At 42.3% G+C, this 25764-nt stretch overlaps 1 protein-coding gene across 13 annotated transcripts in view; it reads right to left on the reverse strand.

Moving 5' to 3' along the window:
* The window catches only part of Ppp1r12b (protein phosphatase 1, regulatory subunit 12B), a 197678-nt gene that overhangs the window by 126553 nt on the left and 45361 nt on the right, over window positions 1-25764 (reverse strand). For 12 of the 13 annotated variants that reach the window (XR_005492243.2, XR_010056917.1, XM_063272303.1 and 9 more), the window contains 8 exon segments: window positions 23856-23986; window positions 18581-18699; window positions 15841-16000; window positions 14566-14710; window positions 13154-13228; window positions 10615-10694; window positions 9775-9914; window positions 1719-1831 (listed from right to left, as the gene is read on the reverse strand). Coding sequence is in view for 11 of the 13 variants with exons in the window: in XM_063272303.1 (XP_063128373.1) it covers window positions 1719-1831; window positions 9775-9914; window positions 10615-10694; window positions 13154-13228; window positions 14566-14710; window positions 15841-16000; window positions 18581-18699; window positions 23856-23986 (963 nt within the window). In the remaining 2 variants the exon portion in view is untranslated. 13 annotated transcript variants of the gene reach the window in all.

Genomic DNA, 25764 nt, shown 5'->3' on the forward strand with positions numbered 1-25764 from the left:
ACTTTACCATCTAGTGTCAGCACTAAAACCACAAAAACACTGCATGAACAATTTTACACAAAGCAGGGAAACAGGCTACAAATGTGGTTCAGTGGTATAGTGCTTGCTTAGTGTATACAAGGCATATCCATACAAGGTTCAATTCTGCAAAAACAGAGAAGCACAGCAGGGCAACATCATAGGCTAGCATTAGCCAGAAACCAGATTAGGGTCTTTAGGGCATAACTGGTCCTTCAGATGCCAGGAAACAGTCTTTTTGCTGGGGTCTAGGGACCTTTATCAAAAACAAAAAAAAAAACAAAAACAAAAACAAAAACAAAAATCTTGGATCTTTCTGCCAAACCCAGCTCATCTTTGCTGCTTCACCACTAAAATCAGTCAGTCACTTCCATCCACCGTCCACTCAGATTTTCTCTTGTCTCCAATCATCTGGATATACAATATTTATGAGCCCCTCCTTTTTACGAACCACTGTGACCCTACTGGAAAGCCTTCCTCCCTTCCCAGTATTATTTTATAAAAACAGAGGAAATACGTGTGTCTGTATTTCTTTTTTTTTTTTTTTTTTTTTTTTTGGTTCTTTTTTTCGGAGCTGGGGACCGAACCCAGGGTCTTGCGCTTCCTAGGTAAGCGCTCTACCACTGAGCTAAATCCCCAGCCCCGTGTCTGTATTTCTTAAGCTGGCATTGTTCTGTTATAAAAAGTAGGAAGTGCACTTACACCTCGCAGTGCCAGCATCTGAGGTGCAGCGAATGGCTGGATAGTGGGCAAGGGGAGCACTCTACATAAAGCCCAGCTAATGATTCATTCACAATGATGCTTCTTCCCAGACTAAAGAAGGCCTGGCTACACTTTGTCTCATTTGCACTAAGGAGGCCAACTAAAAACCTCTAAGGCCACAGAATTTTCCCAACTGTCCATTCCAAATACCTCAGACCTCTCTGCCAGAAGCCTACAGCTTCTGAGAAGCCTACATAAAGTTGATCCGGGAATGCCTCTGGCATTTCAACAGGTCCTTCTTCTCCCACCCTTGCCCATCACACACGACAACAACCTTACTCATGAGATTAAACCTTTCCTGAGAAATAGAAAAAGGAATAGCCATAAAAACCGTTCTGGATGCTACGTGCCTTCTACCCAGTCTGCTCTGTACACAGCTATCTTTGCTCTCACTGTGAAGAAAACAGGTAAAACAGGATCTGTCTGGCCCTGGGATACTTTCTTCCTGTTATTAGAACACATTTGTAGACATATTTGTTTGGCATTGGCTTTTTAAGGACATGAGGGGCAATGTTATGGACAGAATTTGTGTCCCTCCCCCTAAAATTCATATTGAAGCCTTAAAGCATCAGGGCTGCATCTGGAGCCTGAGCCTCTGAGGAAATAACAAAGGTTGAATGAAGGCAACAGGGTAGCTGGTGCCCTTCTCAGAGGGAGACACTGCTACCCTGTCTACATGTCAGGCACAGCAGGAAGGGGCATTAACACAGGAAGACAGCCCTTGTGAGTAACTGGATTGGCCAGCACATTGTTCTGGGAACCCCACAACTGTAAGAAGCAAATTCCTATTTTTAGAGTCACAAGTTATAGTAATTTGGTGTAAGAGCCTAATACAAACAAGATTCTGCTCCTACTGTTTTGCAAGAATGAGTTGTTGAGGCCTCTGTGCATGGCTGTGGTACAGAGAAATATAACTCAAATCAATTCCAAGTACTCACTCTCCTAGCTGAAGAGGCAGAGAAGGTGTTCTGAGCGGGGGTTGGGATCTGCTCCACGATCCGACTCTTGCTTTCAGAGTTGGAATGGTTGACAGTCACTTCTGGCTTTTTATCTGTTATTGAAGACAAGAGATGCAACAAATATAAAGATGAAAATCTTATCTTAGTGTGTATAAATCCCTTTCTACTAAGAAAAAAAGTTTTGCTATTATCAAAGCAGATTAGTAGGACCATGGAATGTCTGGACTCATAATAGAACAACTTCTAGAAAGTACATGTAGAAAAAATAAACTGAAGGGTACCTTTATCTTGGTAGGCTCCAATTTCGATAAAAACTGTCTGTGCATCAGTGCATGTGGATAGTTATACTGTAAAAACTGACTGTTGTGGAAGAATCTGTTCAGTTTTGTAGGGAACTCGGCTGGGGGACAAATGCACACAAAATGCACATAGAAAATGCACATGCTAAACTTTGCTTTCTAGGAAATTACATAAAAAAGAAATAAGACGCATTATAATAAAAACAAAGATGATATGGTTGATCCGGATCAACAGGTGCTGTAAATGTTAAAGAAGAGCAGAGCCTCTGAGGAAGAAAAATAAGGAAGCTGCTTCTCCAGTCGGTCAGGGTTCTCTAAAGAGCTCCAGAGAAAGCTGAAAGACAGACTGATGGATGGATGAACGGGTGGACGGACGGACGGACGGACGGATGGACGGATGGATTGGGAATGCTTACTCAGAGTAATGAGTAGTTCTTGGGGGTTGCAATAGGACCTAACAGTAGAACGGATTTCAGACAATGCAGATTAAGTCGCAGAACTTTAGTCATGGAACTCACATAACTAGGAGAGGCCCAGCCCAGCAGGGTCACCAACCTGGCTGTGTAAACTAATAATGAGCACAGTACCTGGACCTAGCAGCTATAATTCTGGAATTTATACTCTGAAAACAGATTCAGAGTAAACAACATGGATCCTGTGGTAATTATAAGCTACATCTGTGTGATAGTAAGTTACAGATCATATTTAAAGCTCTATTTGCTAATTAATCAGAGAATTTTAATTCTTGCGTAAAGTGAATTTTTATGATTAGAAATAGCGTTTTAAAACTACATAGCTCATTGACTATTGTAAGCTTTTTTACGTTATTAATGCTATTGTTTGGTAGCTATTATAATGATCAAGGCATTTTTTGGGTTCTTTTTTTTTTGGAGCTGGGGACCGAACCCAGGGCCTTGCGCTTCCTAGGCAAGCGCTCTACCACTGAGCTAAATCCCCAACCCCGATCAAGGCATTTTTTAAGTGCTAAGCTCAAAGAAACCTAGCACACACAGAATGAAACAGGTTACAGTACTGGTTACAGTACTGGCCTGCGGTCACCATGCATCCCTGAACCTGTAGGCTCAGGCAGCGCATGCTTCACACCAAGTCTGCGCTTGGCCAGGCGACTTGCTATGGCCTCTGAAGCGTCAGCAATTGAGACCCTCAGCTTCACTCTCTATAAGTATCTTCGGAATCCAGCGGCCATGTGAAGAAATAGGTGCAGGCCTGCTCGATGAGATGAGATCACTCACCTAAACATCACAGCAAACACCAGAAACGTGAGCACTGTCGTCAAAGGCCAAATGCGCCCCCACATGCTTTACTAGCTGAAGGCACAAGCATGAAGAAGCAGCACACCATTGCCTTAAGGAAGACACAAGCTATCCAGCTGCCCAATTACCTAGCCATAGAATAGAGTTCACAGAGAATCTTGGTTTGTTTCTAACTCCCTTTCTCTCACTGAGACAGTCTTATGTAGCTCAGTTTGACATCACACGGCTATGTAACTGAGGGTGAACTTGAATTTCTGATCCTCCTGCTTCTACCTTCCAATTGCTAGAATTACAGGTGTGTGTCAGCAGGCCAGGGTTTAGGCAGAGCTGGGGGTCTAACCCACGGCCTGAATAAGTCAGCAAGCACTCTACCAGATGAGCCAGATCCTAGCTCAATGGTTACTGTTTTAAACCATTCAGTTTGGAGGTGGTTTATTATGAAGCAATAGAGAATTGATATATAAAATATCTAAGTTGGACTAAAGAGAGAGAGAAAATAGAATTTCTAATCAAAATGCTTATACTCACCTCAAAATATAATTGATATTTTTAATAATATTAACGTGTAAGATACATGAAACTATAATTTTTATGAGGTTGTATCCATGGAGCGTTAAAATGGAAGAACTGCGGTCAATCTCTATTTTTAGTATCTACTCATGTGATAAGCAACATGAGGAAAGGCTTAGGTAAACCCACTTCTGTGCACCAGCTAATATTTAAAGAACACCTACACACAGAAGGCCACATGGCATGCAGAAAGGTAGAGAAGACATAAGAATGTCCAAACACACCCAAAGCTTGTCCACTGGGACAGCAGGAGGGTGAGGAAAAAACAAATAACTTGAATATTAAGTAACATGATAAAATTAGTGTAAAAGAATTTCAAAAAAACAGCTACTAAAATCAACAGAGGGGGAACATGTCATCTCGATGGTAAGGTAACAGAAGTTGATGTGTGCTGAGCTCTGAGACATGAGTAATATTTCAGTTGACACAGAACTACAGAACTGAGCAGAGGAGTTTGCTGGAACCATTTGGCTTCTGCTAACGCCAGGCCACTAGACCTGCTCTCTGGGGTTACTGATGATGTCCTGAGTGCTAAATGATCCCTACATGCCCCCACTGCTCAGCACTGTCGCTTCTCTGAGACAGAAAGAAATGCATGTCCTCTTGTTCATCCGTCTCCTTCTCCCTCACTAACATCACCTCCATTTCTAAACACAGGATGCCGAGATTCTTTCTCATCTCTTCTACAGTCTCTGGGAACCTCATACTTCTATACAATTTTAATTATTATTATTTTTCTGCATATGTATGTGCATCACATGCCTGCTTAGTGACCACAGAATCAGAATCCTCAGGAATCCTCTGCCTAGAGTTACAGATAGTCGTGAGCTGCTGCCGTGGGAGCTGGGAACTGAATTTGGATCCTCTTCAAGAGCAGCGAGAGCTCTTAACTGCTGAGCCATCTCTCCAGCCCCTCTTTTCTACAGTTTTTATCTTTCACTTCTTATATAGACTTTCCACTGTCCCTTTCTACCATGTAAAGTTCCACGCCCAGTGAGCAGTGCCACTGACTAGCTCTGAAACCTAGTTCACCTAACGTTATTCAGTGTCAATATCTCATTCTAAAAGAGGAGTAATAAGGATATATGCCCCAAGGTATGGTTATGGGGATTAAATAAAATTGCTTAAGTGTGCTGCAAAGTAAAAAGTACTATACAGATATAAAGTTGTATTCTAATTCCCAGAATGAGCCATAATCTTACCTACTAGTGACTGGCACTGACTGCATTTACTTCTCTCCCATGACCTGTACTTTATTACACAGTGCTTGCTATTCCCCTACTAGGTATAGTCAACAGAACCACTTAATGAATACGGATGGCTGCCATATGCTGAAGCCTGGAGTAAAATAACAAACGCGGTATTCCCAGGAAAACTGGTAAGGACTAGAACAGAAATAGGTGCACCATGCTGCAGAGAAACGGAGTAAAAAGCACAGGGTAGAAAAACACAGAAAGGGATTTGTATTACTTACTTGCTTCATAACAAAAGACCTGACAATGCAACTTAAAGAAGGTGGTGTTGTGGCTTACACTTCTGGGATATGTAGCCCATCATGAACGGAAAGCTAATGGGCAGGAGCAGAAGTGGCTGGCCGCATAATGAACAGAGTTGGACAAATGCTCAGCTAGCCTGCCCTTCTTTCTATAGTCTAGAAACCCAACCTATGGAACGGGGCCGCCCAAACTTACAGAGCATCTTCCCATCTCAACCATAACCTAATCTAGAAAGTCCTTCACAGACACGACCTATGAACCTGAGAAATCTGCCTCCAAAGTGATTCTAGACCCCAACAAGTTGATAAGAATAGCCATCCCGGGTCTAGGCTCAGGAGCTGAAGACTCAGTCCCTACTTACTGTATATACTCACTGAGAGGCGAACGGATCCTAGGGCTCTGCCTGACTGATGATATGCACTGACACACTAAGAATTTGCTAGCACCCTTAGGAGATAATAGGAGGTGAACAGGGCACTGGGAGTATATTGTCTCTGACCCTTTTCTGTCTCTCTACTTCCAGGCTGCTATACTAGGAGCAGCTCTGGTCTCACATCTATCCCATCCCATGACATTCTTTAACCACAGTTCTGAAGCATGGAGGCAGTTGACTGTGGACTGAAACCTTGAAACCATGAGCCAAAATAAATCTTCCCTCCCCTTACACAGTTCCTCTTAGGTACTTGTCACTGTAATATAAGATAATTAATACAGGTGCCAAATTGTTTTAACTTTCTGTAAAACACTTCAATCTTCTAGACCCTACACTTTCTAAAAGAATTCACCCAGCAAGTATTTTTGATGGTATGAAGAGAATTCAAAGGTAAAAATAAACACTCAAGGCCAGGAATGCTAAGGTCATATTTGAGAAAGGAAGCAATCCAATTTAGTTACAATATGCCCTTGCCTACGCAGAGCATTGGGAATGTCTGTTGGAGCCATACTCTAGAAGCCTTGAAGGCTAAACTACAGGGTTTAGAACTTACTCTGCAGACAAAAACAGAATGAGGGGGCTGGCCATAGAAGATTTGTGAACAGAAGTATACTTTAATCATGAGGGTATTGTCAACATTTTGTTCCAATAGTAGTATGGGCATGGTCTGTGTACCAGTTTTATATAAACCTGACAAAACTAAGAGGTTGGAGAAGAAGAAAACTCAATTACAAAAATGTCCCAAGCCAGGCAGCGGTAGTACATACCTTGGATCCTAGCATTTGAGAGGCAGATGAAGTCTATGTCTGTGAGTTCCAGGCCAGCCTAGTCTACAGAGTGAGTTCTAGGACAGCCAGGGCTACACAAAGAAAAACTGTTTCAGGAGGAAAAAAAAAGGAAGAGGAGGAAGAAGGAAGAAGGAAGAGGGGAGAAGAGAAGAAGAAAGAAGAAAAGGGAGAGGGAGAGAGGGAGAGGGAGGGAGAGAAGGAGGGAGGGGAAGAGAGGGAGAAGAAGAGGGAGAGGGGGAGGGAGAGGGAGGGAGAGGGAGGGAGAGAGGGGGAGAGAGGAGGAGGGAGGGGAAGAGAGGGAGAGAAAACTCCTCCCTAAGATGAGGCTATAGGCGGGGGGGGGGGGGGGGGGGGTTGGGGATTTAGCTCAGTGGTAGAGCGCTTGCCTAGCAAGCGCAAGGCCCTGGGTTCGGTCCCCAGCTCCGGAAAAAAAAGAAAAAAAAAAAAAAAAAAAAAAAAAAGATGAGGCTATAGGCAAGCCACCTGGACAAGCCTGTTGTGTAAGCCTGCTGTGCATTTTCTTAACTAGTGACTGATGGGAAGGGCCTAGCTCGTTGTGAGTGGTGCCATCCCCATCCTGGATGTGGAAGCATAACAAACAAACCCTCTCCTCTACAAACCCTCTCCTCTGCAACTTACTCTTTGTCATGGTGTTTTTTTTTTTTTTTTTTTGGAGCTGGGGACCGAACCCAGGGCCTTGCGCTTCCTAGGCAAGCGCTCTACCACTGAGCTAAATCCCCAACCCCTGTCATGGTGTTTAGGAATAAGACCTGAGGCAGGAATATAAATCAGGAAGCAAAAGCATCAGTTTGGGTGGCTTCCTCCCATTTTCCTAATATCATAGTGGCTAACAAGAAAGTGTAGCATAGAGAAAGCTGAAATATGAATTCCAGATACTGTGTGAACACTAGACTATGACAGTACTCAGTAAATAATACAAATAACAAAAAATACACATTTGTAACTTTTGGTGATGTTAATACCAGCATTTCCAGAACAAACAACAAATGATCAATAATAGATTTTTTATTTTATTTTAAGAGGCTATAGAGATGGATAAACAGTCAAAAGCACTGTCTGTTCTTCCAGAGAACCTGGGTTCCATTCCCAGCACCCACATGACATTCACAACCATCTGTAACTCCAGCTCCAGGGGATCTGAGGCTTCCACAGGTACTGCATGCATGTGGTACACAGACATGCACACAAAACACCATATACATAAAAATACTAAATTCTTGAATGGAAATCTAAGGCTCTATAAATATAAAGTCAGTTCTCCTTTACTGAAAACTTATGTGATGCTTGCCTTCTCTATAAAACTCTAACTTTCTTTTGTGACAGTTGATGAGCTTCAGACACGAAAAAGGGCAGTATTTGCCCAAGATTAAGAAAACTATCAGCAAAGCCAAACAACTAAGATACAGTTTCAGTCCTTCAACTTACCATGAACTGAAAATGTCTGGAAGCTAAAACCATGACCTAGAATCAGATGTGTATTCTCATATTTTCTTCTTTCCATTCTTAAGCAATATAATGTAGAAATCATTTACATTGTACCAGGTAATATAAGCAGCAGTAAGACAGTCTAAAATACACAGGCAGGTTTACACAGGTTCAACACAAACACTGCACAAACACACGTACGCGTGCGCGCACAAACACACACACACACACACACACACACACACACACACACACACGAGAAAGACTTGTACATCCAAATATTTTGGTTATCTCCTAGACAATCTCCCATGGGCATGAAGGATAAATGTATGTATTATTAACAAGAGTTATAAAGGTAAATCTGATTTTTCCTTTCATTAATTCCCTCACTCAGGAACTGAAGAAGCCTTACAAAATAGGAAAAAAAATAGAATTCAGTTTAGAGAAGCAGAATCACATAGTAACTACATGCAAATTTTTACCAACATGTTGAAAATATTAACCTGACAGAGAGGAGAGGGGAATGTGATCAGGCATTAGGGGAGGGGGTGGGAAGGCAGAATTGAAGCCCTGAGGGCCAGCTGAAAGAATAAAAGCAGGCAATCTTGGGAATTAGGAGTTTAGGAGGACCCTCTAGAATGTACCAGAGACCTGGGAGGTGGGAGACTCTCAGGACTCAAAGGGAGGGGCCTTAGATAGAATTCCCTACAGTGGGGAGAGGGAACTTGTAGAGCCCACCTCCAGCAGAAAGACAGGACATGAAGTGAGGTATGGAGTTACCATCCCACAGTCAACACTCTGACCCACAATTCTTCCTGTCTGAAAGAAATGCAGGGATGGAAATGGAGAGGAGCCTGAGGAAAAGGAGGTCTAGCAACAGGCCCAAAGTGGGGTCCAGCTCAAGGGGAGACTCCAAGGCCTGACACTAGTACTGAGGCTATGGAGCGCTCACAAACAGGGGCCTATCCTGATTGTCCTCTGAGAGGTCCAAAAAGCAGCTGAAGGAGTCAGATGCAGATATGTGCACCCAACCAATGGACAGAAGCTGCTGACCACTGTGGTCATCAAATTAGGGGAAAGCTGGAAGAAGCTGAGGAGGTGGGTGACGCTATAGGAAGACCAGCAGTCTCAAGTAACCTGGACCCTTGGGCTCAACTAGGCAGCACGTACCAGCTGATATGAGGCCCCCAACACATATACAGCAGAAGACTGCCAGGTCTGAACTCAGAGAAGATGCACCTAAGCCTCAAGAGACTTGGGGCCCCAGGAGTGGGGAGGTCTGGTGGAGTGGGGGGATGGAGTGACATCCTCTTGGAGATGGTGGGGGTGGGTGTGGGATGTGGAACAGTCAGAGGGTGGACTGGGGGGGGGGATAAAGTTTGGACTATAAAAAAAGATTAAAGAATTTTAAAAAAGAAAATAACTTAAATCCTTATAAACCCTATGCCTCTCAGCATACTACCTTGTTGGAATCTAGTCTCTATGGCTGACCTATCAATCTAAAGGCAGAAGGCAGGACAAAGGATTCCTTCATGCAAGACTTCTCCATGCACCTTACCATATGTCTGCATCAGAGCTGGCAGGTATATTTTAATTGAGCTCAAGGCTTCTATAAGCACATTGTCATTAGCAATTCAATTTCTTAGGAACTACTTCAAACTCTTTCTGGAAGCCTGTGAGGCCTGACCACCCCCTGACAGGCAGTGCACACGAAGGGCCTCTATCCTACCTGCCTCCTTCTCAGTTTCTGATTCAGAAACTTCATCTTCCCCTTCCTCCTCCTCCGAGCTGGAGCTGCTGGATTCTTTGTTCTCTTCCTCTGTTTCTTGGGACTTGGGAATCTCTTCTTCATAAAGCATCTTCTCTTTGCTAAATTAAAAGTACAATTTGAAAGCAAATTGAGAAATGACACAAGTCTGCTGACAGTCAGATACAATAAAGTGAGCAAATCTATAAATCTGTATGCAGAAGCAAGAGTAAAACACAACGGTCCTTCTTATTCCTGTGCATTGTCCTCTTGGACTGTGACTCTTCAGCAGTCTAAGGTTTACTACTGACGTCAGAACACGACACAAGGAGACTTTGTCATTCAACGCACAGACAGAGGAGAGCCATGAGGAGACGCTAGTAGAGCAGATAAATGGTTTAAAATCACCACACGAATCTTCATTGAGTCCTATTACATCCCACAAACCTTGCTAGGGATCGAAACAGTGGCTGACAAAGAGACAAATTCTGAGCTGAGGAAACCCCTGTATAATGAGGGGAGCAGGCAGGACTAAGAACCCCTGGGCTAGGCTAGAAGAGATGCTGCCAGCACAGTCTCCCAGTGTATGCACATTCATTCATCTTAAGGCCCAGCTCAGCGCTACTTCCCCTGCCCACAAACATCCCCATGCTTTGAAGATCATTGGACTGAATAAAACACACAATCATTTTAATATAAAAATTCTCAAGTAAAACACACACACACACACACACACACACACACACACACACACACACACACACACACACACAGCATCCAGGGCATCTCAATTCCTTGCATACAAGTAAGCTTGTATCTTACTTCTTAAAGAGTCCACTTTGAAACTTGCTATTCAGGTCTGACTCAATAAGCTTATTCCGTGTTTCCTTTTCACTTCGAAGCTGGAAATTAAGAAAATAGAGAGAAGGGGGAAAAGTTGACAATTTGTGAAAAATCAATAGTATTGAGAAGGGCCAAAATGGGACTACCCTTCTGAAAACACAAAAAGTAAAAAACAAGACATAACAAAAAAAAGACAAACACATCATCAATCTGCATACTACTTTGTCCCCAGGAGAAAGTAACAGAAGAAAATTCTTATCAAAATAGAAAAGGAAACTATGCTGCTGGAGATTCAAGAAAATTATTCCTTCAAAACCCAAACCAAACCTTAATACCAAAAAAAAAAAAAAAAAAAAGAAAGAAAGAAAAGAAAAGCCTAGCTTATAAGGGTTAAGAGCCAAAAGCAAGCTGGGAAGAATGCTTTATGATTCATACAGCAAAATAAGTTAGCAATAATTCTAAAGAAATCACAGACGCTATATGGAAATAAGCCCTGAGGGGAAAATGGTCTGGTACTTAGATGTGTACTCGAGACAAAATATATTTATATCTGAAGGGGGATGCTCTGATGCTAATGTCTTATCCCCCAATTGGCTCTTGATTTGTCAGTAAAGAAAGCCGGGGGCCAATTGCTGAGTGGAAGATACAGGTGGAACGTCCAGGTCCCAGAAGAAAAAGTAGACAAAAGGAAGGAGAGAGAGGTCTTTCTGCTATGATTTAGAGGAAGAAGAACATAGCAACCATGTGTGGTCTTAGCTACAGGGGGGTGGCCAAGGATGTTTGGCAAGGGCTAGGTGGGACAAGCCACTGAAATTTAAAGTAAGTGAAAAGACAGAGATAAAAACCTGGTAAGGATATGCTTTTCCAGTAACACCCAGCAACTGTGCCTAGAAGGCAAGTTATAAAGTAACAAATTGTGTGTGTGTATTTTATCCGAGGATTCAGGGAAGCTGGGAGAGGACTGGTAGAGTGGTGAGCTAAAGGCAGGTAGAGTAAAAGGGAAGCCAGGAGGGAGCTAGTAGGGCAACCTATCCCAGAGTAAAAGGTGGTAGCATAAAACTACATGTAACATATGGTAAGGTTATGTAGAAGACAAAGAAAAACACTGGCTCCTTTAGAATAGCAAGGTTTTGTGGGGAAGCTGAGTCTGGGTGTGTAGGCCATCATACTGGTTACTAGGAAGGCTCAGGCAGAAAGACTGTAAGTTCAGACTAGCCTGGGCTAAGGAATGAAATCAAATGGTTGAAGGAGACATCATTTATGTCTAAAACCCAATTATGTTAGTTAAAGGGCATGTTTGTCTGCAATTTTTATGTGAGTCTAAAAATGACTTCAGATGATAAGATTTTACAGAAACACAAAAACTTAACTATGCAAAGTGGAGCACTAGTCTAAGGAAGGCCGATGCTGCTATCATTGGTGTTAACACTGCCTTTGGATTGCACTCCCACACAAGTGATCCTGAATACTCAGCAGAGAAAACATGAACTGTTCGTTGTTTGTCTGAAGTTCATGTATGTAGCTTTCTAACTGAGCCTAAAGTAACAACAATGATCCAAACACCCCTCACGTCAGAGACACCAGTGTTTCACAACTAAGTCAAATAGTTCTGAATCGAAACCCACTCTATTTCCTACATTGATTGGTCCTAAACTTAAGCTCCCTCGCCCTACACTACATGCAAACGGGGGAAAACGAAAACCAGTGCTTTCTGTCCATACTAATTTTATTCCTCTGTCCAATTCCTCACTGGCAGAAAATGGGAGTGGGCCACGCTTCCCTGTGTCCTGGTGGCTTTCTGATCACACATGCAGCCCTTCTGCAGAGCACCAGGAGAAAGGCAGAAACAATCAATAAAGGTTTTGAAGTAAGCAGGAAAGAGAAGAGAACTAAATTCTGGATGTTTTCTCCAGATAAAGTAAGTGTGAATCACTACTAACCAAGTACTGTCCAACACCTTGTGACAACTTTGCAGTATTACCTCATTAAGAAAGAAATACAGGGGGTTGGGGATTTAGCTCAGCGGTAGAGCGCTTGCCTAGTGAGCGCAAGGCCCTGGGTTCGGTCCCCAGCTCCGAAACAAAAAAAAAAAAAAAAAAAAAAAAGAAAGAAATACAGTGGGGTGGTGGTGGTACACATCTTTAATCCCAGCACTCAGGAGGCAGAGGCAGGTGGACTTCTGAGTTCAAGGCCAGCTTGGTCTACAGCGCAAGTTCCAGGACAGCCATGACTATTAAACAGAGAAATCCTGACTTGAGGAAAAGAAAAAAAAAAAAGAAGGAAAGAAAGAAATACATTCCTCTCTGCAGTGGACCGTAGCTGCCTGAAGGCTATTGTATGTAGCCTTTTACAGCATGGTTCTCAAACATACTGTTGACAGTTTCTGATGGGAACAACATCTGTAAAGTATAGCTATATCCAGTTCAACGCTGAGCAAATGACACTGAACCACGGGACTGAGACACACAGAGTAACTGCTAACTGCTAGAAAAGCTGTAGAAGCATCGACCAAACTCACCACATCTTGCTTCTTCTGAAGCATCTCCAAGTGTTCCACAAGGCCTTCATCGGCCACATCGAATGGCGTCTGGCCCTAGCAGAACACAGGGCACCATGGCAGAGAGAAACAGAAGCAGAAGTCATGTGACTGTTTCAGGGTCTATTCTCTATTTACTTACTGACTTTTTTTTTTTTTTCCTTTTCTTTTTTTCGGAGCTGGGGACCGAACCCAGGGCCTTGCGCTTGCTAGGCAAGCGTTCTACCACTGAGCTAAATCCCCAACCCCTACTTACTGACTTTTATTACCTATACTATAAGCTGAATCTCCTTTGTCTGAAATGCTTAGGACCAGAAGTGCTTCGACTTTAGAATACATGCACGCACGCACGCATGCGCACACATCTTGAGACTAAGGCTTAAGTATAAACATAAAATGTATTTGTCTCACATATATTGTACAAATATAGCCCAATGATGATTTTTATAATAGTTTAAGTAACTTTGTGCTTTCGTGGTCTGGAGTTTTCTACTTGGTATTCATATCAGTATTCCTAAAGTCTGTGATTATGAATGAATATTTCAGATTTCAGACTTGGGTTGGAGATGCCCAACCTATAGCCGCCTCCCTAATCTGAAACAGCAAACCCTTCGAACACAGAGTTCTGTGGCGTAAAACGATGCAGAAATCACTACACCAGTTGTAATGCTGGACGAACAGTCTGGGGGAATCCCTATTCATACCTCTTGTAAAGTATTACTGTGATGATGAATTCAGTGAATGCTCATGGGTCACACCCACACTGAAGACTAACAGGGATGCTCTCCCTTTAAGGAGGAGGAGGGAGCCAGGCAAGTTACTTCTTTTAGGAACACGGGAACAATTGCACACTCTGTATAATCTAAGAGCGAGACTAGGAGTCAGGAGTTGTGGGAGAAAGACGGGACCGTGTGCCTGGATTCCTTTGAGACACAGGGGTAAGAGTCTCAGGGTTCTAAGTTGTTTGAAGTGAGGCTAATAGGACCACTTTTAGTCAAAATGGGACAATCGTTGCCACTACAAATTGTTCTTAAAGGAGTCCGTGTGCTGAGAACTCAGCAGTTAAAAGACTCAGAATTGAAACATAGTAAAATCTTTCGTACTTCACCACAGACAGGGACCTTGGGCCTCTCAAAGTTTATTTGTCGTCAAGAGCAAATATCTTTAGTCGTTTGCTGTTTCTTAGGGGCTGTAACACAGTAGATGCAGAGGGGGGTTGGTGGGGTTTATTCTGCTTCAGTATTAACTGTACTTCCATGGAGACGAGCAGAGGAGCGGGAGTAGAGGACACCGCAGCCCCAGCGAGGTCCTGGCCACTGACCAGGACATCAAGCCTGTGCTAGGCACCCAGCCACCTGATGTCATTGCCCTTTTAGAGGCTCAGGCTCACTAACCAGTTTGTTCCGGATATCCATGTCACAGAGGGCTTCTGCCAGGATGGAACAAGCCTCTTTCACTCCCCAGTGTGCAGCAGCATGAAGAGGAGTCCAGCCATCATGATCCTGAACATTGAGTTCATAGCCAGCCTGAATGAGAAGTCTAGAAGAAAGCCCAAAAGTACATCTATGGCCTGACTGTATACGTTTCTACCAAACGGGCTATCGCTCCACTAATATTTCAGATGCAGGCTAACCTCCAGACACCCTGTGATTTCTTCTGCCTTCTAAGGGACAGGCTACAATGCATATTACTCACTTCGGGCATTGCTTATGATCTTCACTGAACTGTAAGGTTATGCATATGGCATTCCCTACACATGCCCATGTTACACTGTGCTGGTTAGTTTCTATCAACCTAACACAAACATGTATTCTGGAAATCTTGTCAAAACTAAACACCAAGAGTCGGATAAGGCATGAATATAAGAAAAGTAAAACAGGGAAAATAGTAGAGTCTAATTCTCTTGCTTTTTTAAATTACATTTTAAAGTGATTTCTTTAGTGTGTGTGTGTCTGTGTGTATGTGTGTGTGCGCGCGCGCGCATGCACATGTTTGCATGTGTGTGCTCGGCCGTGTGTGCACATGCATGCATATGCATATGTATATATGCGCATGTTTGAGTGTGTGCACATGTGTGCACGTTGGGGGGGTACATACATGCCACAGTGCACAAGTAGAGGTAGGAGGACAACTTGGAGGAATCTGTCTCTCTAGCATGTAGGAAATTGAATTTACCTCATCAGATTTAGCTGCAGATGTTTTTACCCAGGGATGAGCCATCTACCTACATACATGCACGCACACACACGTGCATGCCTGCATGTACACAGGCATGTACTACTCTATAATTCTCTTAGTAAAGTTGGATCTTGTATACTCAAGATCTATAATTGACCTAATGAGCCCAGAAATGGTCTAAATCTTAGAACCAGAAAGGTCAAGGTCTGTACAGTCACAGAGAAGGTTTCAGGAGAACCAATGGCAAATCACAGAGCTGAAAGACATGTTTCTGTGTCGCTGTGCTTCAAGTCTAACTAACATCATGCATACATACAGGAAGAGCGACCAACAGTAAGACAGGAAGGAAGACCACCTATGGAGGAACACCAGCAAAATATAAGGAAGTTTTACAGGGCGAGAAGAATCCGACAACAAGAAAATACACCATGGTTAAAGATTTCTACTTCTAAAACTCATGTCACCGTCTTCCAGCGTACGCAGTTCCTTACCTGAGGACTTCGGAGTAACCCTTGGCAGCAGCTACATGCAGAGCTGTGGCCCCAGAGCGAGCCTGCCTCACGTCTTCTATCTTCCCACTGTTGAGCCACTGGCGGGCATCCTGCAACATCTGCTGTTCTTCCTCCTTCCTCGACTGCTCCAGATCAACTCCTGCAGGGGTCAGACACCAGACAGCACCGTATTAAAGCTCCACCCATGTCTGACAAGATGTTTCATTAGGTTAATAACACACAAATATTACCACAAATAACAGTTTCCCCTTCAAGCTGGTAATTCATCAAATCTAAGGCAATGCCATTTGTGTCACCAAATTGCCAAGGCTAAATAAGCCAGGCTCAACACTGTGTGGTGCACATTCATGAAGAGCACACACCTAACACTTTACAACAGAACGGAAAAGCCAGAGGATACACTATTTTTACTTTATAAGATTTGCATGAAGTTACAAGTGCCAAAGTCCTCTAATATTTTATATGATCTTAGTTCCCCAACACTCTGGTGGAGTAACTATAAACCTCACTTGCCATATGAGGAACTATACACAGGATGCTTTGCATATGGCCCAAACACACCGTGGCAGAGCTCCCATTAGAATTCCTAGATGCTCTTGGCACTTTTCTTTTCCACTCATTACACCACAAGAATACTATCAAAGTCTTTGTTTCAGGTAAGATATGCTGTAGAAAAGTGAACTCCTAAAGCTCATTTCCATATATATATATATATATACACTTGTATATTCTTACCAGAAGCCACATAGAGCAACCCTGAGATTAGAAAGTGATCTGAAGCCAATGCTAGTCTACTTTTAAGGCAATGTAGACTTTGTTTCCCTTATGATCGATCATATGGAGATAATCAAAGAGTTCTTCCCTTTAGCCATCAACTCCCCAATAGCTAGGCCAGTAAACATGGCCTTAGGAAAGAACATTCTTTACAAAGTAACAAAATGTTCTGAACACAAACACACCCATTCAAAAGGTTTCACGCTCATAAGTAGACTTTATCTGTGTTTTGGTCTTCTTTTGACTCCTAAATAAGCTACTGTGAGCTGCTGAAAAATCGCCTGTCTGGTGTGGGAAACGCATAGGGTGAAGAGGACGCCCACTCAGACACGGCAGAGCTACCAGGGCTGTGAAGTAAAGCACACATAAATGCTTGTTTCAACAAAGCATTCAAGGAAGAGTCAGAATTCAAAATAAACAAAGTTAGCTTTCGACCTAAAACTTACTTTTAAACTTGTATACTATAAAACATTTTAGGAGGGATGAGTGGAAGTTGGAGATGGCTCAGCAGTTAAAAGCACTGGCTACGCTTCCAAAGGGCCTGAGTTCAATTCTCAGCACCCACACGGCAGCTCACAACTGTAGTCCTATGGGATCTGATGCCCTCCTCTGTGTACAGAGGTAGACAGAACATCTATATTTATAAAAGAAATAAATCTTTAAAAAAATATGTTTTAGGAGCTAAAGAGTGGGGTGGGAGGATTAAGTTAGCATAGAAAACTCTGATTCAGTAAAGCACAAAACCAAATATGGACCTCAGCAATAGCACAACCTAGAGTAGCCACCACGTGAGGCAAGCTGTGCATAACTTCTATAAGAGGTCAGATACTTAATGTCACTGGGTCAGATTCACTAGCCCTCCAGTCTGTGATACTACTCCATTCCCTGACGCAGCACCAAGGTAGCTTTGAACAATAAACAAGCAAGTGTTCTAAAGTCACCAAAGCTTTGGACATGACCTTGGTGGCTTAGAAGAGCCTTCCCTGTCCCTAATCATCCCAGACCTGTCCAGAGGTCCATGATGGTTCTATCAGAATCCTAAGACCTGCTGTCCATGGATATTCAGTAACTTTACATGTAAGAATTTAAAAGCTAGGTGTGGTGATGCATGTTTGAAATACTGGAATGGAGAAGAAGATTTGAGGCAGCTCTCCATGGACAGCCTAGACAAGACCGTGGATAAAAAGAAAAAAAACATGACTTTGAGGTGTGTGATAGGAGAGCCCCCACCCTACTTCCTGAAATGAGTTTCTTCTAAAACTACAAAATAAGAACATACAATTTCAGGATATATTCTTCTAGGTTAGGTTTCTTACCTCAAGAAAGTTCTAGAACCACGTATGGTGAGTCACACCTATAATCTCAACATAGGGAGGCAGAGGCAGGAGGATTGTTGCAAGTCTGAGGAGAAGTCCAGGCTACAGGGTGAGCTAAGGCACATGGAGCTATGAAAACACTGCCTCTTAAAACCTCAAACAAACAAAAGAAACTATCAGAATAGTTTCCACAGTTACACTAAAGATCCTTTCAGAGGGCTTAATAAATAACTTCACAGTGCCACCTGCAGGCTTACAGGGAAAGGATACCCCCCAAAGTCACAGGATGGGTTTGGTCACACTGTATTCCAGCCTTTCTTCAGGCAATCTTGAGCCACAGAGATAACATAATGTACACACACAGAAAGGACAGACCACAGTCTTCCTCAGGTTGCTCCTAACTAGAGGACGGGTGTACAACCTTGGAACAGCAAAGACAGGGAAAGCCTGGTCATCCTTGGGCATTTGGCCTACGCTTGTGCGAGTTATTAAGGAGATGCACTGGTAATTGATGACTAGTGCTGTGAAGACAGAATTAACCCTGTCCTGTCACGTGATGATGGAGAGGGCTCATGTTCTGTAAGGGGCAGTGTGAGAAGGGCCTCTGCTGGCCGCTCAGTCCTAATTACCTTGCTTCTTTACTTGTTCCAGAAGAAGATCTTTCATGGCAGGCTCTTCTGCAAGGTCAGAAGGAACTTCCCCTTCACTGTTCACAATACCCACACTGGCTCCATGGCTAATAAAATACCTGCATGGCAAAAATCAACATGGTCTCTGTCAATCTGATATCAAGGCATACTTGGGGTTTTACATGTGGTACAGATGAGATGTTTCGTTATTCATTTATTATTCATTTTACACCCTATAGCCTTTGATATTAAGACCATAGGTTCCTCCATTTCCCAACAAGAACAACGCCAAGATTTCCTACATACCAATTCTTGCACTTCTGGAAATTCAAAGTCTTTCTAAACACTATGGGGAGCAGGGTAGGTGTACAACTCGCAGCTGTAATCCGAGCTCTTGGAAGGCAGAAGCTGGAGGAGCTCAGGATTGAGGCCAGCCTGGCCTGCATGCTGAGTTCAAGACTAACCTATACTACAGTGTGAGAGCTTGTCTTACGGGGTAAAATAGGGAAGACATGCAGTCCTCACCCCCACAACCTCCTAGGATCCAAATGAATTTTCAGAAAGAAATACCATACTTCAAGTATTATAAATAAGAACGCTCAAAAGCAATGTAACAGGATCCCACTAAATATTCACAGTGTCAGGTGGTCTATGTAGTACTGCTGTAGGTGTGAAAGCTGAAGAAAAAAGCAGGTATTAGAATTTGAACAAATTATACTTCCACAAAACAAGCCATTTATATAACTCTGCATTCATAAAGTAAGCTAAATTACTAAAGAAGAAACGTTTAAAACTAAGCAGATTCGGAATCTGCACAGAATGTTGGAGAAGAGCAAGCGATAACCTTAGTGCCTTGCCTCATCTTTTAGTTTTCAGCACTCTCCCTACTCTTTTCCCATCTCCTCCCCACTCTGCACACATATGCACACAGACACAGATCAATCTTAAACAAAAGTATGACTCTACCCTTTAAGAAACAGAGGCTCTGAGTGACATAGTTGGGGAGGACTGCTGACGAGACCAACCATCTGACTTCCATCCCCACATGGTGAAGGGGGACAAGTGGCTCTCTGACTTTTATATGCAAACCATTACACACACATACACACAAATTAAATATTTAAAAAAATTTAAAGAACCAAGGTTAAAATAGGCTAAGTAATTTTCACAGGAAAAAATGTAAGTAAGAAAAAAAGTGATTTTCTCAAAATCACATAACTAATGTATGGCAGAAACTATTAGTCTCAGTCTTTTAAGTCTAAATCAAATTAGTGTTAGGCCAGTTAGAATCCCAATAATTCTAGGAGTACTATCAGATACTCAGAGGTATTTAAAAGAGAAATAAAAACTATGTAAATTTTACTTCAATTTATTCGACAAATCAGTAAACATCAACAATTCAATCAATATTTATTAAGCTACTATGATATTCAAAAAAACACATTTTTAGATGGGTTAGACTTAAAATAAAATCAATATATCTATGCCTAGTGTATTTGAGAGCTCACAAAAGAGGGGAGAAAATCAATAAAATTGAAATTAAAAGTCGAACTTTGCTTTCTCAGTGCCTGGTAATAATAATAGGGCCTCAAAAATGTTGATATATCAACTCTACATATATACAGCCTATGGTGGTTTGAATAAGTGTGGCCCCAGTAGGCTCTTAAGTTTGAGTACTAGGTCATTAGGGAGTAGCATTTGAAAAGATTAGAAGGTGTGGCCTTGAAGGAAGTGTGTCACTGAGAGTGGGCTTTGAGGTTTTAAAAAGCCCATACCAAACTAGAGTCAGTCAGTCTGTGTGTCTGTGTCTGTGTGTCTGTCTCTGTCTGTATGTCTCTCTCTCTGTCTCTGTCTCTCTGTCTCTCTATGTCTCTCTCTCTGTCTCTCTCTCTGTCTCTCTCTCTGTCTCTCTCTCTGCTACCCGAAGATCCAGATGTGGAACACTCAGCTACCAGGCCTGCCTGGATGCTGCCATGCTTCCCACCATGATGATAATGGACTGACCCTCTGAAACTGTAAGCCAGCCCCAAAGAAATATTTTCTTTTATAAGAGCTGTTGTGGTCATGGTATCTCTTCACAGCAATAGAACAGCTCAATGGCATTTCATCCCTCAGAGACTCAGGGAAAGACACCTTACTCAACTCTAAAGCTAATTGCTGCTACTGTATTTTTAAATCTACTGAATGCCAGCATTGTATCTAATTATTCCTTCACTTCTCTATAGCTGATAGTTTTTGTTTTCTGGTTTCTTCCCCTCAAGCCAAGTGAGCATTCAACCATGCATCCTCTACACTGAAAAAAAATCAATATATAAATAGTATATACAAATGAGTACATGATAAATATCGGTTGCACTGAAATATACACTGCAATCAAATGCAATAATTTACCAGTTCCCCAATCCCTTCACATCCAGCTCCACTCCTCGGGATGAGCTATTCCTACAGCTATTCCTACAGGCTCAGAACTGCTGTTAGAGCCATACAAGTCCCTGGAAAGACCAGCTGATCATTGGTAAAGGTATTTTGCTACTGTTTCCTAACACTTATCTATTTCCTTATTCATTCCCTTATTTGTTTATTGGTGTATGTGCACATGAGCATGCTAAAGACCACAAAAGAGGGCCAATGACAACTTCCAGGAATCAGTTCCTTCCCCACCAGGTGAGCTGCAAGGATCAAACCAGGGCACTCAGATTTGGTGGCTGTGCCTGTGCTTGCCGAGCCATTTCACTGGCTCCCTTTGTTGTTCTCTTAAGGAGGGAAAAAACACAAAAGTAAAATATGTTTTCAAAAAACTCAAAATATGTTAGCATTGCAATAAACCATAACTCATGCTAAGTGCCTGGGCCAATTTGCTGCTCCTGAATTAAATACCACTAGGAATAATGCAGCTAATAGTATTCTCCTTGAACCCAAAATGAGGAAAAAATAAACTCTACACACACACACACACACACACACACACACACACACACACACACACACACACACACACACACACCATCCATACAGAGTAGAAATATGTGGCAATAAAGGATCACCAAGGATCATGAAAGAGAATGGCCGTGGGTCTCCACATAAAGCCACTTTCTCTGTCCTTCATTCCCCTCCCTTGCAGGTCATTGCTGGCAATTATCCTAGAAATAAATTTAAGGTATAAGTTCTTCAAGACACAAACAGATGCCAATGTGGAGAAAGCACACATCTGTGACCCCAGCACTTGGGCTACTGAGGCAGAAGGACTGAAGTTCAAGAGCTGCCTAGTAAATGGAGCCCAAGATCGTCCAGAGCTACACAGTGATATCCTGCCCCTCACTAATTAATTTTTTTAAAAATATTTTTACTATTTTGTATGTTTTGACCCAATGAATGCCCATACACCTCATGTGTGCACAGCCCGTGGAAGCCAGAGAGGGTGCCAGATCCCCTGGACTGTAATAGTAGAGGGCTGTAGAAAGCCATGTGCTACAGATCCAGTTCAGGTCCTATATATGAGCAGCCAGTACTCAACTTCTGAGCCATGGCTCTGTTTCAATCCCCACTTAAATAATCATGTTATTTCTCTGTTATGTTACATTGAAATATTACAAATAAAGAATAAAACAAACTCCTGTCTAATAATAATGTGTGTTACAAGGTAAACCGAGGCATGCTAACTCTAGCTCCATCCACATCGGCAGTGGATTCCAGTGGATCAGTTCACTATGGTCAGACATTTATGCAGAATTTGTGTTGGTCACTAATAAGCTTACTTCAGTCAAGGTAATATTTGATTGAGCAAAGAATTTCTAATTTTAAATTTATTTCCAAAGGAACTATGCTTGTCTTTTAAAATGAGCTAAAGGAACTGCAAAAGGCATTACAATAATTCTCTATATGCAGCTTCCCAGAAAGATAGTACCACATATTATTCTAGTTTTAAGACTCAGCTATGCAAAAAAAAAAAAAGGAAGAAGAAGAAGAAGAAGAAGACTCAGCTGGTCCTAGATAAGTGAGAAAGGAAAGAAAGACGGATTAAAAATGACTTGTTGAATATAATGAGATTTTGTGGCTCAATCTCAAACATTCCACCTGAAGGCACATTCAAGTACAAATGAGAAGCTGATAAGCCTTGTTTCTTAAATAAATGTTCTAAGTCCAAAATGGACAAAGAAGTCATCTTAGCACCTATGTACTGGAGCACTGGCATCAGTGAGTATGAATGAGAACCAGAGCTTCTGTATGGGCCTGAAATGCAGGCAGTCTGCGTGGTGAGGAGGTCACAGATCTTTACTGTTAGAGAGCAGGGAGAGGAGTGAGGAACCAGGGAAACTCTACTACTCAGAGATCTTGGCTGTGGCGCCAATCCAGTTACCTACCGTCTAAAGCGACAGCCTCGTCCACCACCTGCACTTGTGCCTCATGTGTCTCTGCTCTGACAGTCCCTGGGTTTAACTTCTCCAACTGAGAACCCCTGGGTCAAAAGGAAACCCAGCCACTTAGAGATACTCCAGGAAACCTAGGGAAATGCAGCTCTCAGACCTCTACACGGCTGTCTGTCCTTTACTTAATAAGGAAAAGAAAAGTGCTAGCCCCAATCATATCATTTAGACAGACTTAACTAATATGCTTCCCGAAAGACCACAGTCTATCCTCATTAGATTGACTTTAGCAATCAAAATTTGCCCTACAAATTTTAAAGATGTTTCAATGCCAATGTTTCTTTCCTAAGTAGAAATAAAATCCTGATCACCCTTCCATATACTATACACCTACTTTGTGCTTCCCATATGCTAGGTGCCATGTGGTCAGAATTCTTCTACCCTGTGCTGGGCAACCTGGTCCCACAGAGGTCAACAGCTACTAATGTATTAACCATAGTCATTCAACCAATGTGGAACACGCTGCCAATCACTGCTTTGCCTTGGTCCCATGTCTTCCAATTTGCCGTTTATGGCAGTGATATTTATAAAGTCAAACAAATAAACAAACAAACAAAAAACCAGTTTTATAGAAAACTTAAAAAAAAGTTTACAACTCACAAGCTGTTTAGAAATTAGCCAGACAGCGTACCAGGCTAATGCTGCCTCTGTATAGTCCAGAAATTATGAATTACATGAAAACAGAAGCAAACATTGGCGATAAGAGCTGTGCATTAGATAGGTGTCAGCTGGCTCTTGAGAGTCAATTTCCTACTGTAGTCATTTAGAGAACTTCATAACTCTTTGTGAAATTCAATTTCTGGGAAGCAGAGGAGGAATGTGCATCGAACCCACAACAGACGCTCACTCACTCTGCTATGTTGAGATAACCACAGGAAGCTGCTGCATGCAGGGGTGTCCAGCCCTCGTTGTCTTGCTGGTTTATATTGGCTCTGTTCTCCACCAGAAACTTCACCATGTCCAAATTCTCATCAATACAGGCCTGAAAAGAAAAGCCCATTGATTCATTCAACAAGTATTTACTGAGCCCTCTTATGAACAGACAGTGCTCTGGACAGCGGCAAGTAGATCTGACGCACTAGTCATTTTTCCTAGGAAGCGTCTGAACTATGACATCCAATTTAGAAGCACTATTAGATGTTATTCTCATTATTAATAGGATTAACTATGAAATGATTTCTATAGGATTGTAAATGGGTAAGCTATTGCAGCATTTTGTTATAAAAGGAAAATGTTAGAAATGTTTTCACATGCTTTTCTAAATGGCCTTAAATGATACAGGAAAGTGTATTTGTAGTTGCAGACATACTGTTCTCTGCCTTCATCACAGCAAGTAGGGAAAAACACAAGGTTGTTGTTGTTGTTTAATAAAGGGCTTTAAGTCTTTAAAAAGCTTTAAAAATAATCAAAATAAAATCTGGTTGATCCAGACATGGTGGGACACAACCAGAACTCCAGCATTTGAAAGACTACAGAAGAGCTCAAGGCTGAGCTTGGTTATATAGTGACACTCTATTTCAAAAATAAATTTAAAAAAAAATCAGGGCTAGTTCCATTTCCAGAACCTATGTAAAGCAGCTGGCATGGTGGCATGTACTTGTAATTTCAGAGCTCTGAGGCAGAGATAGACAGATTCACAGTGCTCATTGGCTGGCCAGCTTCCCCTACTACTAAGCTCCAGGCCAGTGAGACCCCGCCTCAAAACACGAGGATGGACATTACATCAGGTTGTCCTCAGGCTGCTCTAAGGTTGTCCTTAGGCTTCTACACACACACACACACACACACACACACACACACCACCACCACCACCACCACCACCACCACCACCACCACCACACCACAGAGAGAGAGAGAGAGAGAGAGAGAGAGAGAGAGAGAGAGAGAGAGAGAGAGGAGAGGCAGGAGGAAGGAAGAAGAGAAATAAAAAGGCTACTTTAACACAGAATAAAAAGGAAGCTGGCATGACAGTGCACACCTTTAATCCAGCACTGGGGAGAGAGAGGCAGACAAATGTCTTATGAGTTCCAGGCCAGCATGGTCTACATGGGAGAGCTTCAGACCAGCCAGGGATACACAGAGAGACCTTGTCTCAACAATAAAAACAAAAAAGAAAAGAAAAAAATAGTTGACAAAGATAATTACTCAGGCTCAGACATTCCCAAATAGGAAAATTCAGGACCTAGAAGGAAATAAGACTACCTCTTAAAAACTTGCCTATGGCCCAGCATAGCGGTTAAATGCCTGCATCCTAGCACTGGGGAAGCTGAAGCAGAACACAGTCACAAGTTTATAGCTCCCTGAGCTATGATGAGGAATTATAAGGTCAAAAACAAGAAAACTTGCCTGTGAATCCCCTCCTTCATGTTTCAAATAAATAGTTAAAACATTAGAATTAGAATTCATTAGCAAAATAAATTTTGTCTTTTCAATAATACTAGAAAATTGATTGTTTTCTCTTTGTGTTGACATTTGCACTAATGATGCCAAAGCCATGGTAGGTAATCTGCTGCTGGGTAAATACACCTTATTTAATCAAGGCAACTGCATCAAGAGACCACTTAACCTAAAACTGACTTTTATGAAGTGATAGAGATTGTTTAGGGGCTGGGGGAATGGCTGAGTGATTAAGATCACTGGCCGTTCTTCCGGAGGATCCAGGTTTGATTCCCAGTACCCACACGGCAGCTAATAATTATTTGTAACTCAAGTTCCAGGGGATCTAATGCCCTCTTCTGGCCTCCTCTGGCACTGCATGCA

Source organism: Rattus norvegicus, chromosome 13, assembly GCF_036323735.1.
Source record: "Rattus norvegicus strain BN/NHsdMcwi chromosome 13, GRCr8, whole genome shotgun sequence".
Taxonomy (NCBI): domain Eukaryota; kingdom Metazoa; phylum Chordata; class Mammalia; order Rodentia; family Muridae; genus Rattus; species Rattus norvegicus.